The sequence below is a fragment of the Sabethes cyaneus genome, chromosome 1 (genome assembly GCF_943734655.1).
Source record: "Sabethes cyaneus chromosome 1, idSabCyanKW18_F2, whole genome shotgun sequence".
Taxonomy (NCBI): Eukaryota; Metazoa; Arthropoda; class Insecta; order Diptera; family Culicidae; genus Sabethes; species Sabethes cyaneus.
The window spans coordinates 19,353,146-19,372,147 of NC_071353.1; the positions used below are offsets into that span (position 1 = coordinate 19,353,146).

At 42.8% G+C, this 19,002-nt stretch overlaps 1 protein-coding gene across 3 annotated transcripts in view; it reads right to left on the reverse strand.

Annotated features, from left to right (window-relative positions):
• LOC128732890 (ubiquitin carboxyl-terminal hydrolase puf) overlaps window positions 1-19,002 on the reverse strand; it is a 28,846-nt gene continuing 9,844 nt past the window's right edge. The window contains exons 6-18 of one of the 3 annotated variants that reach the window (XM_053826321.1): window positions 13,300-14,920; window positions 12,417-13,211; window positions 11,364-12,352; window positions 11,178-11,301; window positions 10,918-11,105; window positions 5,125-5,395; window positions 4,211-5,068; window positions 3,953-4,143; window positions 3,001-3,883; window positions 2,727-2,941; window positions 2,543-2,666; window positions 2,266-2,473; window positions 1-2,202 (exon numbers count right to left, since the gene is read on the reverse strand). In XM_053826321.1, coding sequence (XP_053682296.1) covers window positions 1,370-2,202; window positions 2,266-2,473; window positions 2,543-2,666; window positions 2,727-2,941; window positions 3,001-3,883; window positions 3,953-4,143; window positions 4,211-5,068; window positions 5,125-5,395; window positions 10,918-11,105; window positions 11,178-11,301; window positions 11,364-12,352; window positions 12,417-13,211; window positions 13,300-14,920 — 7,300 coding nt within the window. In that variant the 3' untranslated portion in view covers window positions 1-1,369. Of the gene's footprint in view, window positions 2,203-2,265; window positions 2,474-2,542; window positions 2,667-2,720; window positions 2,942-3,000; window positions 3,884-3,952; window positions 4,144-4,210; window positions 5,069-5,124; window positions 5,396-10,917; window positions 11,106-11,177; window positions 11,302-11,363; window positions 12,353-12,416; window positions 13,212-13,299; window positions 14,921-19,002 lie in introns of all 3 variants that reach the window. The other 2 variants (XM_053826320.1, XM_053826319.1) reach the window with 2 other exon arrangements.

A 19,002-nucleotide genomic window follows, 5' to 3' on the forward strand; every position in this document is an offset into this window, starting at 1 on the left:
ATGTGAAAATTAAAACATTAACTTGTTTTGCATTTTTGTTTCTCAAGAGTCTCAGTACATAATAATTACTTGAAGGTTTTGTGTATGCGTGTGTTTCAGAATGTATGATCTTATCCCGTATTGGCTCTATTCAGTACGACATTGAGAACTTTTGAAAAAACCATTTGTTATTTTTTTCGCTGTCTGCCTTTTTGCATTTTGTATCGCTATGTTTGAGGGTATGTGTAGGTATGAATTTGATGAACTTACTTCGGTCTTCAATGTTGTGTATCTATTGTTTTTTCTTATACTTACGGAGTAGTTTCGTTCGGGTTCTAACAACATCCTATCGTCTACCAGCCATTTCCGGGTATCATTACTAAGATAACATGCCAAATCCATTTATCTGTTCGGTATTTCTGAAACCGATTGCTTTTTGATTTAAAAGAAGTTTAGTAGTTGAGCTTTTCCAATCTATCACTTGCAGTGATGTGGTTCGAAAGTCATAAGAGCTATTAGCCAAGAATTCATACGTTGCCGTACGAACCTTTTTTAGCTTGTTTTTTTTACGAAACGACTCCCGCCGCTTGGAGTTGTGTGGTACAAAAGGAAAAATTTAACAAAATTGAAAAATAAAATTCGGGTTCATTTCCGTTTTAGCTTCTTTTGCAGCTTAACATCAACTTATGCGCTATATTCAAATAGGATGATACAACAAAACTTAAGGACATTTTGTAGACTAGCTAGTTTAATAAATACGAATTTTTAATATTGTTCACTTTGATAATGATCTAGAATTTTATATTATCAATGATAATAGCGTTCTTTAAATTAACCGTAATCTTAATATGTAATTGATTTCATGATAAAGAGTATAGCAAAGAACAAACGTGAAACGGTTGTATTGTATTTTTTTCTTTCTTCTGAATGCTAATCGTTTTGTCAACCGCTCATATTTCAGCGTAAGCTTTAATGTTTAAAAAAGTTGATATATTGATAAGAAACGTGATTAATATGAAAATACACGAGCACCTTTTCCCTTAATATAGAACCTAGTAGTTGACAGTGAAAGTTTTGCGCTGCAATCATCTAGTTCGCACTCATCAAGAGGCAATCAATACGCAATCGTCAATGAGAGGATTTGCTTTTTGCTTTTCGATTCCGAAAAATATATTTATACGAATTTGAAAAAAGAAAACTAGCATTTTCTCATGTCCCTAATTATACAGCTTGCCGTATATTTTTTGGTTAAAAAAAAGAAAGTTAATCTTACCTTTTAAAAACATCACAATTTTGGGTTTCCGAAATGTTACTTGATACAGCTGGCTGGCTATGCATTCTTAGCTACTATGTGTTCAAATCTTTAGTTTCGCGCCTCTCATGGGACTACTTACAATTCGCTCCGGCCACAATCTTCTGCCGCCTGATCTACTATAGTTTTTTCCTTGGATGATTCTTCTTCGGACGGATTCCTCCGCTTGATTTTGCTCGGACTGGGACAAGGAGCCAACGGGCCATGATTCACGTCGCTACTAAATCTGATTCTGTTCGCGTCCGAATCGTCTTCCCCCTCCCCTACCGCCGCTGAGTTGGACGATCGAACTACCAGCGCCTCGCTTGTCGATTGCCCATCATCATCGTCGTCATCCAAGCATTCAAATATTAACTCAATATGACTTTCGATGTCCTTAATCAAGTTTCGCTGATAGACTTCCTGTTCGTTAAGTGCTTGTTTCGCCTTGTCCACAGTGTCGTTAGCGTTAGCGCTGGTTTCAGTCGTCTCCTCTGCAGAAGATTGTTTGCTTTGTGGCTCTGAATCATCAGTGTACACTTGATTCTCGCCAGACAAATCTTCCCGTTGCTTAACCGTTTCAATCTTGCAATCTTCAGAGTCTTCACGTTCCTTTTTGGACTCTAAATTACTCGTTCCACTAGCTTTTTCTTCATTAGCAGCATTACTGTTGTCCTGTGTCGATGAATCCTTCTCTGAAACATTCACTGTTTCGACTTTTTTCTCCCCTAACTCTTCCTCACTGGAATGATTCACTTTGACGAATTGCTTATGCTCATCTGCTTGAAGAGAATCGCCCATCAATTTCGGATCACTTGATTCCTCTGGTTCCGCCGCTTCCGACTGCAGCCGTGGGTGTGGTTTCTGGGCCGAACCAGTGCCACACTGACCAGAACTAGGGGTCATTTTGCGTTTCTTCGGCGGTGATTCTTCTAGAGCAATACCAAAGGATATTAAATAAAAATTTACCGTTAACATTTTAAGCTAGCACTTACCATCGCTATACATTTCGTCCTTGAAACGAAGCAGCACCGCGTGTAACGAGTTCTGCAACAACGTTTTAACAGCTGCCGGTATTCCGGTACGCTGTCCAATGATGCGTATCGCCTGAAGGTCTCCACATATGTCTTCCAAGTTACTCTTATCCGGCAGTAACTGGCAGATGGACTCCAGCAGTCGAGGAACAACAAGACGCGATTTGATCTAGAAGAGTAATTATACAACAGTTAATCTCGGAACAAAGGCTGCGCCTTCCCGACAAGAAAACTCTACCTTCGGGTAATATATTTCAATAAAGTTTGCAATCACAGGATCGTTTAGCGACAGTCTCTCGTCTCTCAAGATGTCATCGATGTAGTCTACCAACAAAGGATTTTTTATCAGCAATTCCGAATACCTGTAAATTAAATGGTTAATAAAACACTCGTTTCTTTAAATCAGCAAAACCAACCCGCACCTGTTGGTAGTCTTATTGTTGTAAATGCCAACCCAGAACTTGGCGAAAATGTTAAAATGCAGCACAACAGCCTCGATGCCTGTTAGCAGTGACAGATGCACCAGCGCCTCGGTAAACTGGCTGGATGTTACCGCCACCCGGAACATGATGTCCAAAAACTCATGATATGGTCGATAGAACAATTCCAACGCGAGATCGAAGTCTTTGTCAAGTCCCTGCAAGCATAAAATATCGTCAGTTTAAAACCTCATTCAAATAGAAGCACTAAAATTACCTTTTCACAAATCTGAGATTGCGGTATGTTCATTTGAACCATCGGTCTGGGTGGACGGGGTGTGTTTTTCGAAACCGGCGGCCAGGTGGCTTTCATGCCTCGCCGCGGAAAGTACGACCCGAGGGGACTGATCGTGTGCGAAACATTCTGTGTGTGGCAGTGAGTTAGCAGAGGAACCAAAACGGTACTGATAATTTCCGGTGGGGCACATTTGACCAGCTCTTTAAGCACCTCCAGGGCGATGTTTCTCATTTCCGGCGGATTAAAGGTGTTCAACAAGGTTGCTAATCTCCGGACAGCGTCCGGCAAACCTTTCATCAACGCTGGCGGAGGCCTCTTTTTCTGCTCGCGGCAACTCGCTCGTAAAGTGCTAATCAGTAGTATCACTTCAGTCAACAATTCTTGTAGGTCACCGAAGACATGGCAGGCGGTGGCCTCGTGATACATCGAATGCAGCGTGTGCAGCGCATCGAAACACAGCGTTATTCCCCCATTAAGAACCACAAACAGGCGGTCATCGTCATTATCGACCAGTATTCGAAGCGCTGCAATTAGCGTTCCCCACGACACACGCGCATCTAGTCCATTCAAATAAGCCGTCAATGTAGTCCGGCGAAAAATGGTAACCTCGCGTTGTTCTGACTCCGTTGCCTCCGGGTGTCGTTGCGCAAAGAGGGTCATCAGCCGGAACAGTTCGTCCACCGCCAGCGGGTATTGCGTCGGGTGTGGTGTGATGTTTTTAAACGCCCACTGCAGATTCTGGTGAGCCGCCAGCTGTCGCGTCAACAGTCGACTCTGCTGGCAACACATCCGCAACAGGCCGTAGTACACCGGCAGCATCGCTCGGTTGTAGGTTACGATTTCCGAATCATCATGGTCGGCTCTACAGAAAAAGCAAGGATTCAAGATTTAGTTCAAAAATTTACTGCTAAACAGGAACAAAGTTACTCACAAAATGTAGTTGAACGCAATATTTCTAGTGATATCCGGACAGTTTGCCACCAGCAGTGCATTCTCGGGGCAATCGATCGTGGCTTGGTACCAAAATGCCAACAGAGCTTGCTTATTGTGATGTGCCGGCACCGAAGGTTCCGATAACCGTGGATGAAACAGTTCCCAAAGTGCCCGTAGATGCGGGCCAAGCTAGATCGAAACAAAATACAGTGTAAAATCCTCCATCTAAACATCGAACACACATCGTAACACTCACCATCAACTTTTCGGTTTTTGACACCAAACAGTACGTCATCAAGTTAAAATACGCAGTCAGCTTTGTGGTTCCGTGTACACTAATATCGGTGTAATTTCTAGCAGACCTTAGTAACCGCAGTAAGAGGTTTAAAATAGTATGCAAGATAAGCTGGGCTTCGCAGGAAATTTCCCGCTGCTGGGAAGTATGCATTGCAAGTTTGTGATGGGAAGTAGCCCGAAAATTGGTCCGGAAATTTTGCGAAGGAACTAGTGACACCAGCAGGTAAGCTGCGGCATTGCGCACCCTTGCGTTGTTGTGGGCCAGCAGGAACGTTTCAACCCAACTCTCCGCCGATTGCAGAATCCAGGTGTGAGCGATTTTGTTCCGCGGCGCTTGTACGGCTAACCAATCTAGTGCCGACTGTGGGCAGTATTCTGCTGCGTCCCAAACACGTTGCAGCACAAGTTGCGAAAAGCATGGTAAACCCGAGGGGCCACCGGTCGATTCTGTTAGTAACGTTAGCAGCTTAAAAAAGGGTCCACACAATTCCGTATGCTTCGTTACTGCCGTAAAAAGCATGGCTATAATTTGGCCAGCTAACCGCTCGTCACATCGGCAAAGAGCATGAATTAAATGACGCGTTTGATGCGGGTTTATGTTGTCCTTAATCTGCTGATAGAGGAAAGGAAATCCTTTTCCACCCGCTATTGCATTATAGTCACGAGTTGAAAGATGCAATCTTAAATCCGGACCGCGGGAACGTTCCACCAGAGAGGCTACCAGAGCAATCATTTTATCCAACGATGCCGGGCGGCTTTTATCAACCGTTAAGGTCTCGTCAGATGAATTATCCTCGTTGTCAGAGTTGGTATCGATCTGTAATGGAAAATATTACAACCAGTTTCGACCATCAAATCAAAACAGAAACTTACACAATCCTGCGCTTTGTGTCCCAGATAAAAGTCAGCCACGCTTCTGATGACGTTAATTCGCAGTAAAAATAGTGCCTCTTCTTCTCCCATCCGGGAGAACTCGTAGAGTAGACCGAAAAATTCCGACAGATGCCGCAAGTGTGCCCGCGCACCGTGCTCCATTAGCATGATAAGTGATTTGATGAAACGCGTCACGCACGATACGTTGCCTATTATTTCGTTTCCCTCGTCGTCGGTTTCCACCTTCAGATAGAGGACGCTGTGGCTTTGCCTGGAAAAATGGTAAAATATTCAAATAAATTCATCTGATCTTAGTTCGATTAATTAAATGTTGAAAATTTTGGCGAAAATGGCCAAGTATCAACGAACGTGGAATTATTTGACCATGCTCGTGAGGAGGAAGAAGCACCAGAAGGAAGACAGAGATCGTGAAGAGCTATAGAACAACAATTCCGGGTTAATGAGACGCGCAAGCTCTATGAAAAGGTGAACCAATTTCATAAAAGATACATACTGAAGCCTGGTATGTGAGGGACGAGAGGGAAACCTAGTGACAAACGAACGTGAGGTGGTCGACAGGTGAAAGCAGTTCTTCGATGAGCATCTCAACGGCGATAAAGTCGAATCAAAAGTGTACAAACAGAATAACCGTATCTTCTTCGAGGTTTACCTCTCTCGAAAAAAAGCAAGCGAATCTTCCCTGTAGTATCCGTCGTGGCAGATGAAAGTCGAATAACCACGATATACCGGATGGCGTACGTTCAATCTTTCTAAAAAAAACTGCATCGATGCCTTGGCTGCTCCAATCCCACGTCTAATTTAACTCCTCGATTAGCTCAGGTATATTTCTTTCTGCTTGGAAATCCGTTTACATGTTTCCAGTACATAAGAAGGGGAACAAAAGAAACACAGGGGAAAAATGAATGCTTAATGCGAGAAATGTAGATTCAGGCCAACTGAAAATTCTTGATATTAGGCCAAAAATATAGACTTAGCGAAGGTGAGAGTCGAACTCACAGCACCCAATCTCTAGTTGAACGTGTTGTTTTAACCAATTACACCACTAACCCGTCTAGACGGCTATCTCATCAAGCGGCGAAGCGTCCCTCATAACTGAATAAACTGACCGCCAGTGAGCGTCAAATAGTTCGTTGTCGCGGAACATAGTAAAAGGAAGCGATCACTCAGCTTGCTGGCCGTCCAAACCTGTTCTACGCAGTTTCATTAGTCCTTCTCGATGGCTCTCGCTTTCAATCCACGACGGATAGCTATCAAAACAACATCGCCGGTAGATTTGGGGCTGTTGTTGGGGTTCCGATCACAACGGAAAACTTCGTAATCGGATCCAAAAACTTGACTGGAAGTCACTGGATAATTTCAAAGATTTGAAAGGAAGAGAAACGCTACCGCAGGAGTGGATGGAAGGTGTGGTTTGTCCCATTTACAAAACAGTCGATCGGCTAGATTGCTGTAATTACCACGACATTATACGCTGGGCAACGTCAACGCCGCTTATAAGTTTTTTTTCTTTCCTGTAGAGCCATATCACAACTGTGTCCATTGATAAGGACTATTGTTGTATGACCCTTATTTGATTTGGTGATAGTCAAATATCCTGTCACAATTAAGGTGTGAAAGCCAATAGTTGAAATAGCACACGATCCCAGTTAGGCTCGACTCTTTTTATAAAGCCTAATACCCTTCCAGGATCGCTTTGCCAAATTTCGTGGGGCTCTAATAATCCCTTTCGAAATATTGACATTCTTTGAGAGTATATGTTCAGCAGTTTCCATTTCAAATTGGCAAAAACGATATCTAACAACAATATCTGCTCGGGCAGTGACCAGTCAACAGATCAGTAATTACCCAAGGATCTTTTTTACTAAGATTTAATCAGATCCGAGCTTGCTGCACTTGGTCTTATAAATACTCTTTTTGTCTGTCTGGATGTATCCGTGGCGTTCCAATTTGATTCTATCATGGACGTTTCCCATGTTCTTATTTCGGTCCTGAGAGCACACTCCGCGACTCCGCAAAATGATCCCGGACCTATAAAATTTGATGCAGAACCTTCCCTAGCTAGACTGTCGGCTTTTTCGTTTCCTTCAATACCACAATGGCCGGGCACCCAGCATAAAGTTACTTCGTACCTACTGGCCAATTTTCTAAGAGAAAGAATGCATTCCCACACTAGCTTCGATTTACATGTAAAAGCTTTAAGCGCATTCAAAGCTGTTTGGCTATCTGAAAATATGCAGATCTTTGCAAATCTATACTTCCTATTTAAACAGATATTCGCACATTCAATAATGGCGTGAATTTCTGCTTGAAATACGGTTGCACTGTGGCCCATAGGTGTAGCTTTACTGATACCAGGGCCAAACACTCCAGCTCCAGTATTTTCAGCCATCTTCGACCCATCGGTGTAAAACACAATAGAACCTGGACGCAAGCTTGGCCCACCAGACTCCCAAACATGGCTTGATTTAACCACTTTGAAGGGAACGTCATAGCTTGTCTTTGTTGTCATCCAATCTTCAATCGTAATAATATCGGAGTTTAACCCGAAATCCTTAAGGATACTTAAATGTCCTGTCAGATTACCGTCTAAAATCTTGTTATATCGTTTGAATTGCAGAGCACTTTTTGCGGCCTGTTGCTTTACAAATTGATGTAATGGTAACATGTTTAAGAAGGGCATCCAAAGTAACGGATAGTGACTTTTTGAGCGGTTACCTCATTAAGTTTGGGCCATCATATAAGTGAAGCGTATGTAATTTTCAGATGAACTATTGCTAAAAACATCCAGTGGACCGTTTTTGGTCGTATCTCCATGTTTTCCCCACAGCTTTACTACACACCCATAGGGCATGTGTGCCCTTAGTGATGACCTTATCTAGATGAGAGTTCCCATTCAGTTTTTTATCCAAAGTTATATTTAACACCAAGGTTATATTTAGTTTGAGCCTTTTAGTAAAGTTTGAGCCTTTTAGTAACAGTTTTGGACGGGTTCACATTTAAGCCCTCTGTTTTGCACCATTTTAAAATTATATTGAGCGCGGTTTGTAACCGATTAGATATCGTGTCATCAAACTTCCCACGGATTATAATTGCTACATCGTCAGCATACCCTCATATCCTTGTTCTGCAAGCCTTTTAAGAAGTTCGTCTACTACTATGACCACAATAAGGGTGATAGTACTCCTCCTTGAGGACAGCCCTTTAAGGATCTAATAGTTAGTTGCTCACTTCCAAGATCGGCAGAAATTTCTCGATCTTTCAGCATCGCCATTATCCATTCAATAATACAGTTATCCAGGCCCCTAGATTCTATTGTGGAACGCATTGAGCCATAGGATGCATAATCGAATGCTCCTTCAACATCGAGAAAAACCACCAAAGCTATTTCTTTGGCTTGAAGCGATTTCTCCATTTTACCAACTAGTGATTGCAGCGCTGTTATCGTAGAATTACCTGGTTGGTAAGCAAATTGATGTTTGCTCAAAGGAAACTTCGTTAAACATGTTGACTTAATATAATCATCCACAATTTTTCCATTGTCTTTAAAAGAACAGAGGAAAGACTAATGGGTCTATAGGCTTTAGGAGCCGTTGTATCTCTTTTTCCTGCTTTTGGAATAAAGACAACTCGAACCTTTCAATAAGCTTTGGGTATATAACTCAGAGTCAGAGTCAGATACTAGCTCTGAATAATTTGGTCAACACGAGAGTAAATATTTCTTTTCCCTGTTGGAGTAAAGCTAGAAAAATTTCATCTTTCCCTGCAGATTTGAAAGGTTGAAAGAAACCCAAAGCCCATTCAACCCTGGATAGCGTGAAGATTTTACAAGCTTCAAGATAAGCATCTGTTGACCATAAGTGTACTGCCTCATCTAAGTCCTGTCCTTCAATAGATACAGGTGTTGATCCTGGAAAGTGAATTCTCATCATTACTTCCAATGTTTCAGAGGAATCGACAGTAAATCTGCCATGATCTTTTTTAAAACTACCAAGACCATTTGAATGGTCATTTGAAAGAACTTTGTGCAGCCTTGCCGCTCTTGGAGCGTTATTTATTTCTTCACAGACTCGTCTTCAGTCCTTGCGTATCGCACGCCTCAATTCTCTATTCTATTCAGTCAGAGCCTTTTTGTATAAGTTGCTTATAAGTTGCTCTCCCAAATTTTGTTACGTCGTTTATCCCCAATAGCAAGAGAAATTGTAGGGTAGCATCAGGCGGGTCTTATGGGGGTCCGAGCTACCGCGGATCAAATTTTCACTCTACGACAAATCTTCCAGAAACGTCGGCAGTACAACATGCCCACGCATCGTATTTTTGTGTATTTCAGGGCAGCATACGATACATTCGAGCGTGAACAGCTATGGGAAGTAATGCACGAGGACGGTTTTCCAGACAAACTGACACGACCCTGGAGCGAGTGCTAGGTGCGTGTTTCGGAAGAACTTTCGATTCTCTTCAAATCATGCAGAGGGTTGCGGCAAGGGGATGGACTATCCTGTATGTTATTCAACATCACTGTTGAAGGTATGATCCGGGCGGGCATCGAAACCAGAGGAAGCAAAAGTAACCAACTCCTAACCTCCGCAGACGTCCTCGACATCAATACTAGATACCTTGGGAAGACGCCAATCTACTCTTGGATCACAAATAAATGCGTCGAATACCAACTATATGGGTAGAAAGAGGCTCCAGAGAAAACAACGTGCCTCTGTCATGGTCAGTGACTATTGACGGCGATGAACTGGTAGGGGTTGATAAGGGATCTCTGATCACCTCCAACAATTCGAGTAACGAGATTCAGCAACGCATTCAAACTGGAAGTCGAGCCTGCTTTTCGCTCCGCAAGACACTTCGATCAAGGAGCATACGCCGCCGCACAACGCTTATCAAACCGGTAGTCACCGAAAAAATGTCCCTCCTGTCCGCAATTCTTACTCAATTTGGACCTGTCAGGACCAGAACGGTTTTTGGCCTGATGACCAAAGTTTATACATTTGAAACACCTCTCCAATTGGTTGGGAACACGTGGAATAATCCTGAAGCAACCCACTGCCCAGCAGACGTTTATTCTCTCTAGCTTCAACAGCTTGTTCTGTTCTGTCAAGAGACTTATCGTCACTGTCTGTGTTTCGTGGTGCTCTCTCCTCAGTAAATTTTCATCGGCACCTTTCCCAGAATGTTTTCGGTCTCCAGCTTATGCTCACATCGTTCTCTGTAGTAAACATACTAAACACCCTACATTCGATCATGGTATCCTGAGATAAGGCTCTCGTATTCGCCTCATCGCCTAAAAAGCTCGGCAAAATTTGCCAAGATTTGGACAGCCGAGCGTTCGATTAAAATTTCTGTGGTGCTTTACTAACGTTTGGTGGTATCATAAAAAATTTTACCGGACGTTCGGCTGTCTAAATCTCAGCAAAATTTTGCTGACTTCGGTGCTTTTTTTAAGTGTGTAAGACCTTTTCAACCATCTTCTTGAATGCTAAGCTTTTAATTGTCAGGTCTTTTCACTGCACAAACAGCAATTCGCCATTCTTAATTGTCGTAACAAATCATAAAAAATCATAATAATAGTATATAATGCAATTCTAATAGTGTTGAAAAGTCACCACTTGTGATTGAACACACAATATGATATAGGATAGTTACTCTTAAGTATTTTATGTAATCGAATATTTGCCCCAATAAAAAAAAAACAAAAAAAAGACACCTCACGGTACCTGGAATCCCAGCGAAAACCCTTCACATTACTGTTAAAAGAAAAGTACTCACCGTAATCGTTGTATAACATGGATGACCAACCGCTGAAACATTTGTCGCACCATCTGGTTGGGACACTGTATGAGAACCTGCACCGGCCACCACGGTTCGGCTGACATGTGGCTCAGGAACCACTCGCACGCTTCTTGGCTTGCGTTGAATTGCTTCGTGAGCAGCTCAACCCACAGTACCATCGTTGGCTGGTTGAAACAAAACAAAAAACACGTATTGTATAACTTGCCCGATCGTATCCAATGCGTGCTTTTAAATACCTTTTCCTTTGCGTGGATGAATGTCTCAATAAAAAACGACACCGACAGCTGAGCGGCAATACATGTAATATCCGGCAAAGCTAGCAGAGTTTGCGGAATGTGACCGCAAATTTGCCACATAAAGCTGCAAAGATGAATTGCAATAAGTAAAATTGTACTGCTTCAAAAAATCGCAAAAGACCTTACTTGAAATATGTATGCTCGAAGATGTTTCGATCTTGCAAAAAGTGTCGGTTATCTTGCCAGATCCATTCTTCCAATTCTTGGCTGAGTATTTTCCGCTTTCGCTTGGGCGGGGGCCCCAAGCGACCTATCAATCCGACCAGAGATGGCCCACAGACTAACGCATTGGATGACGATGAAGACGATGATGGGCAGGGTTGGAGAGCACTGGAAATCGACGCCTGCTGAACGACGGCACTGAGCGGCAATCCAACGTTCCCTCCTGCTGTAGCAGTGAGTGCCGACAGTGATGAGATTGACGAGTACGATGACGAAGGGGAAGGTAGCATGGCAGGTCCCAGCAGGGGACCAGACGGTGGAAGAATGCTCAACGAGCTGGCTTGTAGCGCGGCTAACGGTGATGGCGAGGAGGACGATGGCGCCAGCGATGGAACGGCGGAAGTATCACTTCTAATGCTAGTCTTAACATCTATATCACATTTACTTAGATTACTTAGGTTGTCTACTACCGCTGGTACTTCACTAGGGTGTATATGGGTGATTTTCTCAGTCTGCTCTGCGTCACGGATAGATGATGCCGACGACGGGTGTGAAGCCGTTGAGATATTCTCGATTCGTGTTCTCGGCTGCGATTCATTGCATCCTTCAGTGGGTTCCAGGCGCATTTCGGTTGACGATAAGACATTGCTGCAATTTGTGCTACTGCTGGATTCGCTGAACTGACTACCGGATGCGATGAATAGTGGAATCGTAGAATCACTGGCGTTGGTAGTAGTTGGAATTAATACCGACGAACTGGATGATGATGTTGCCGATGCAAAAGTCGATGTAGACGTACAAGTGTACGGTTTGCTTGCCTGCTGCTCTGCCTGATCTCGCTGAATGTTGGTGCCTCGATTCGAGCGCCATTCATAGAACAACATGTAGGCGGAGTTAGTTTTCTCAAAACTAAAGTCAAGATATTTCTCTGTCACTGAGTCGTATGTTTTACTCTAAAATGTTACCAATGATTGTGAATTAATTCGGGTGAATTTAGGTGGAAAAAATACTACTTACCGTCATTTCTCCACCGAAGCATTCCGCCGCAATCTGCGACGGATCGAAAAGCTTTACTTCAGCATCGTTAAAGAGGAACCAACGTTCCTGGTGGTTCGGATTACTATCCTCGTTTCGTTCCTTAATAAAACTGTAATAATGTCCGCCATCGGCATTACCCGTGTGAACTGTAACGCCTACCAAATCATACTCGTAATGTTCGTTAAAATCTTCCGAATCTTCCTCGTCGAGCGTCTGCTGTTGCTTCTGTATTTCAGCCTTTTCCAAAGCTTCGTTATTGTTTTTCAAAGCCGCTGACGACGTGGAAGCCAACTGACCGTCTTGTCCATCGGAGGAGCTTACTTTTTCTTCCTTTTTATCCTCTCCACCAGAGACCAACATTCCGCCATCAGAAGTACTCGATTCACTGACGTTTCTCGAAGAAGACCTCCTCAATTCTGACTTTCGCTTTTCCTCCTGGTAATGCTGAGGCATCAATGTCTTCTCGACGTAACCTGACATGTCCAACCGCATCGGGAAACTAAAATGGGTGTTAACCTTCTCCTTCAACATCGTCACCATGTTAAATGTGTAACGCATCGTGTTGAAACACAAAATCTGCGGCAATTTCTTGAAACATGCACGTTTTTCTGCTCGAACTTTTTTACCACACTGTGAACAGGTATACATGTTATCTCCCTCCAGGGTGTCCTTCACTGTGACTTCGTCCAGAGATTCATGCAAATTACGCATATCAGCCACTTGACATCGTACCGTGTAGAACTCTTCCAACGTCCTACTAACATGTCCGCAGTCCTAAAATGTAAAAAACACGTGTTAGTATACGACGACCGATATTTGAGTAAACCAATAGTAAAACGGGATCAACATCTACAAAACTCACTAAAGACACCACATTGTTGCTGATGACACCGCAAAATACGCGCTTAACCAGAAACTTCAGTTCTGGGGTCATTTCCTCCAGTTTCGATACCAAATCGATGAAGAATTCTGCCATGTCTTTCTGCTCGCCAGTGTTCAGCGGTTGATGATCCATTTGGTAGACCCGACAAAACGATCGGGGACAGTAAGCTTTACGTTCAGATTCCATCAAGTAGGCAAACATTCGTTGCAATTCGTAGAGGGTTGCTTTGTGCTTCTGGGGAGCATCTGGTGAAACGGAAAGAATAGCATCACGAGTTTGGGGAGTCATGAAGAGGTGCTGAATGCAGGACGCCATGTAGCAGGTTGCACCCAAATTAGTGAGGCCTACGTAGCCACACTCAGAGCGTCCCTCGTCCCGTGGCCAATAGTCCCAAGGATAAGGTGAGTGAGGACCCGCACGATGCTGCTGCATAAGTTTGCCGTGTAGCATAAGATAGTTCTTCGGAGCACCTTTGCACATTTCAACCAACAAGTCATAGGCTGCGGCGCGTGCACCATGACTCTTGCATTTTGGTTTCTCGCGATCTTCCGGTGACGGAAGCTCAAAAAGCGATTGAAAGATCTTAGCAATAAATTCTTGACCATCATCACTGAACTTAAACTGTGGATCAAATTTCACCAGATTAGCCATCAGATTTAGCAGTCCAAATAGGCCATCATCTGGGCTTCCATGACGACCTTCTAAATAGTCTCGATCAAGAATGCTTTTCGAAACCTGCCGGCACATCGATTCGATTCCAATTGAGCCAGTAGCTGCTGGCTTCCTGCTTAACTCTCCACCACAGTCTTTCACCAATTCCGGGGACAGGGAATCTACCAAACGACACAGTAGCCAAAAGTAATCCCGACAAGCTGGACCATATGGTTCCTTCCCCTCATCCGGTGACAGATGATATGCTTGAATCTGCGGTCGCATCTTTTCCGCCAGTGGCAGCAATGATACCAATTTCGACAGCAGTGGAGCCATTAATTCGTAGTATGTTTGACCATTGCCTAAACACATCCGGTACAGAGCGGCACAAGCTTCTCTACGTACGGCGGGTTCAGGATCATCTAGGATCAAACGTTGCACCCAGGCCAGGTTGGATTCCACTTTCCACAATGTCGACCGAACTTCCGACAGTGAATGGGCATAGCACACCAGCAGGTTCATGGCGTAATGTATAACCTGCGCCCGCCCGAAGAGTCCGGTTTTGAAGTGGTGCAAACTTAACGGTTGTGATTCCTCGTTCAAAATCGAAGCGATCCGCTCGAGTGTCACCCGTACCTCCATCAGCATCAGTGTGTTTCGGTTGAGCTTCGGTATGACGATAGCATTCTCGTTCTCCGGTTTAAACTCTTCCATGCCCAGCAGGCACAGGATTCGTAGCAAACTGGCCAGACAATCGTGGCGCCACTCGTTCACATCGTCCCCAGCATCCTTGGCGCTGGTTTGCTTCTGCAGCACACCCGATATGAAGATTTGAAACAGATGAGCGAGGCCTCCGCAGCGGATGAATTGCTCACTCCATTCCATCGAGGTGTTCGGGGGGCTGGCGGTAAGCTTCGGCTGCGCGACTGCAGGATGATCCGATGGCGTTCTGTGGACAAGAAAATGCAATATAAGAAATCAATTGTTTAATAAAGTTTAACAGTGCGTTTTTTAAGTAAAATAAAAAATTGCATATAAAAAACATTGTAATTATTTCGTCATTAATTTACTTGTTTCGAGTAAAGTCAAGAAGGACAAGCATCGCCTTCGTCGTCGAACAACGAAAAGATATTTCAATTTCAATAAGTGAATATGATGGCGATGGCCACATTGTATCATAATTGCCCAAAGATTTCACTTTACATTTTACACATTTTATTTTTTTTAACATGAACATCGGAATTTCATGAATACGAATACCCGCGGTCCAAAATGACTGCCGTGTGAGATATCAGACAAGTGGAAATCAAATAAGTACGATTGGAATATTGGCAGTTGCGGGTCGCGGAATGTGCTTTTGTCACCAAGTTTGCCACACTAGGTGCGCTGGTCTGAACGGTCCGTTCAGAAGATTATCTATGAAAAGCCAAGCTATTCTGGATGTGCGATGAGTGTGCAAAACTGATGAAGTTCGCATTGTTTCATCTCTCGAAGCTGTTATCGCGATCGTACTTCAAAGCGTCGGCAAATAAATTGGCAGGCCGGCACTAGACCTGACGAGAACCATGTAAAGCTTGTGACCAGCTCCTAGCCTAAGTTATTCCTGGGGTGACTCTCGCAGTTCCACTCCACAGTGATATCCAACGTCGTCGAGACGCTTGTACGAGATGGTCTGCAAATTCAGTATGCCATTGTCCCAATGGTGCAAAAGAGGATCGACTTTCTATCGCTCAGTTTCGTTTTCGTTCAAAGCTGGCATTGCACTGACGTTCAAAACTGCAACCCTGAACCCTGATACTTGGCCACATGGGATTGTATTCAAGGAATTTGACGATGCTCGAGTAAATTCAGCGATATGGCTACCTCCTATTGACCCCGCTCCTAGTAGTACTCCATTGGGTGGACCTCGCGTTAACTCTGGCTCCGGTTTATCTTCCCAATGGCACTTACTTCTCCAGTCCCTTTAGGACTCTGAGGGTTTGCTAACTCTCAGTCATCCATTGACCTGTACCGTGCTTCTAGTACCTACTACGCAGCTTGATGATCCATCATCAGTCTCTATCTAGTGAAACCTTGCTTGACGGTACACCGACTACTGGACTTCGGATATACTACCAGAACGTTCGTGAACTTCATACTAAAATTGACGACTTGTTTCTGATGACCCGACTGTGACTACGGCGTTGTTGTATTGACCAGACATTTGATCAGCTATGCTGACCCGACACCATTAGTTTAGGAGCTATCTAAATACCACCCGACCATAGATCCGATTTTATCTCAATTGAAAATCATATTAACTCAAACGATAAAAAAGAAGAAAACAAAAGTTATTTGCATCCTTTAATTCTACTACTATTAAAGGATATAAAAAACTTTTGTTTTCTTCTTTTTTATCGTTTCAGGTATTCTACTAAGACGCTCAAATAAACATTAGCATATTAACTCAATTGACTTCAATGTTACGCGCTTAGACGGTAGTAATCTCGCCTGATTTCGATCAGTCTGGTATAGTGTGGTAACATGTGGATGATGGTGCTTCTGTTGCTGATTTTCTACAATCCATATCGGCAGCCAGAGCCGTAACGTGACACTGTGGCAGCCTTGGCAAATTTATTATTTTTGATGACTTTAAGTCACCAGCCAGATTCTGAACATGCGATAAATTCTGGACCACATTTTTTAACAAATTTTGTAACCAATTTTGGAACAGATTGGGACTAGATTCTGGATTAGATTTTGGACCACATTTTTTACTAAATTTTGGGCCACAGTCTTTTGATCAGTTTTTAAACCACCAACCAGATTTAGAATCATGTTTTGAACCATATTCCGGTCCTGAACCATATTTTAGACCTGGGCTAGATTGCGAACCGCATTTTTTAACAACTATTGTTTCAGATTTTGGAACAATTTGGACCAGATTCTGCACCAAATTTTGAACTACATTTTTAATCAAGTCATGATTCGGTATGGATTTTGGACCCAGATTCTAGACCTGATCTGGACCACATTTTGGACCTACATCAGATTCTGGACCACATTTTTATAATATTTGGACCACAGTTTACATCAGATTTTGGACCTCGTTTTTGATTAGATTTTGGATCAGATTCTCGATCTGAACAAAATCTCAGAGCTGCATCAGATTCTAGAACAAATTTTGGACCACATTTTTATCAGATTTTGAATAAAATTTTGGAACACATTTTTGATAACATTTTGGACCAGATTCTAAACCTGGAACAGGTTGTGAACTATGCTTAGATTTTGGACCACATTTTTTATCAGATTTTGAACCAGATTTTGCATCAATATGGTCCAGATTCTGGAACTGGAACCAGATTTTGGACCTAATTTTTGATCAGATTTCACACCACCAAGGTTTGGTTTTGAACCAGATTCTAGACCTAGACAGTACTTTGGACCTGGATTGACTACATTTTTTATCAAATTTTATTCCAGTTTTTATAACAAATTTTTGAACAAAATTAAACTAGAATTTGAACTACATTTGATTTTGGACTTCATTTTTAATTAGAATTTGGTCATCATTTGGACCAGTTTCTGGACTTGAGCCAGATGTTTCACCTTCATCAGATTCCTCGGTTTTGGATAATATATAGGACCACATTTTTGATCAGATTTTGAGCCTGGATCAGATTCTGAAGCACATTTTTCATCAGCTTTTGGATCTAATTTTGGACCAGATTCTCAAATTGGGTCAGATTATTAACCACATTTTGGACTACATTTTGGATCATATTTTGGACCACATTTTTGATCAGATTTTAAACTAGATTAGGGTCAGATTTTGAGCCAGATTCTGAACTTGGACCATATTTTGGGACTGGACTATAGTGTGAGCCACACTTTTCATCTAATTTTGTTTCAGATTTCGGAACAGATTTGGACTAGATTGTGGACCATGTTTTGAACCACATTTTTTTCATCAAGTTTTGAATCAGATTCTAGGTTGGTTCCAGAGCATCGTAGCGTGACATTTTGGCAGCCAGCAGCCACCCCCTTGTTTCTTAAATCTGTATTCCTTCGAAATTTATCATTTTTTTAAAATGGGCTGACATACATGCATCGTACAACTCCCTATGTCAAATACTTCGCTACACTCGAGAGTGTCTTACTAAGATTTAGGTCGTTTTTAGCGTCCCTAAAGCTAGCGCCCTTGGTTGGGGCCAGCCTGGGCAACTGCACGGCTGTCTGCAGCATGTTACACGCTGCTGGATGGGCGCAGTTTACACAACCCAACGCAAAAAAAAAACATGAAACTGATTACAACCTGCTTGATTTTAGCACTCATTAATGACATAGCTTCATGTGAAGTGTTTGAAGCGAGTAAACCACTGCTACGCCTCGACTCTAACTACCCAACCCTTGACATTTCTATCAGGATGACAGAACCGATTTGGATTCGTGTGATATCCCAGACGTACCGAGTTTGGATTTCTGCAGAGCTGGTTTTGAGTCACGCAGCGTTGTGGTTTTCAAATTGACTGGACAATTTCTGGAGGTCTCTCCCCCTCGCAGTCACCTCGCCTAAATTTTGACGTAGGACTACGTCTTACGGCAAGTTTTGAGATAGGGTGTCATTCAAAAAAATCGAAATATGGGAGCGTCACGAAAAATGAAAGGTTTTGAGCGCTAATAGCTCAGCGGTTTTCCAATCGATTTTCAATATTCTTACACCAATCGATCGGAAAATCTTCTAAGAATTGATCCAAATGAAGAAATGTATGGATTCTTGATGATGACCTATTGAAAAATTGAAAATAATGAACCTGTGTTTTACCAGAATTCTCGCTTCGTGATTGGTTGGAAGATTCTTTACGATGATCTAAACCTATACAAAATTGATATCTGTGCTTGGGAAGTAAGCCAAAACAAGTGACAGTTTCCTCATTTCAACAAGATTTGTTAACACCGCGGTTAAACCTAGACCATTTTGATGTCCTTGCTTGGGAAGTACGCCAGAGAGAGTAACAAAGCCCCCTCGTGCCAACAGATTTCTTACGA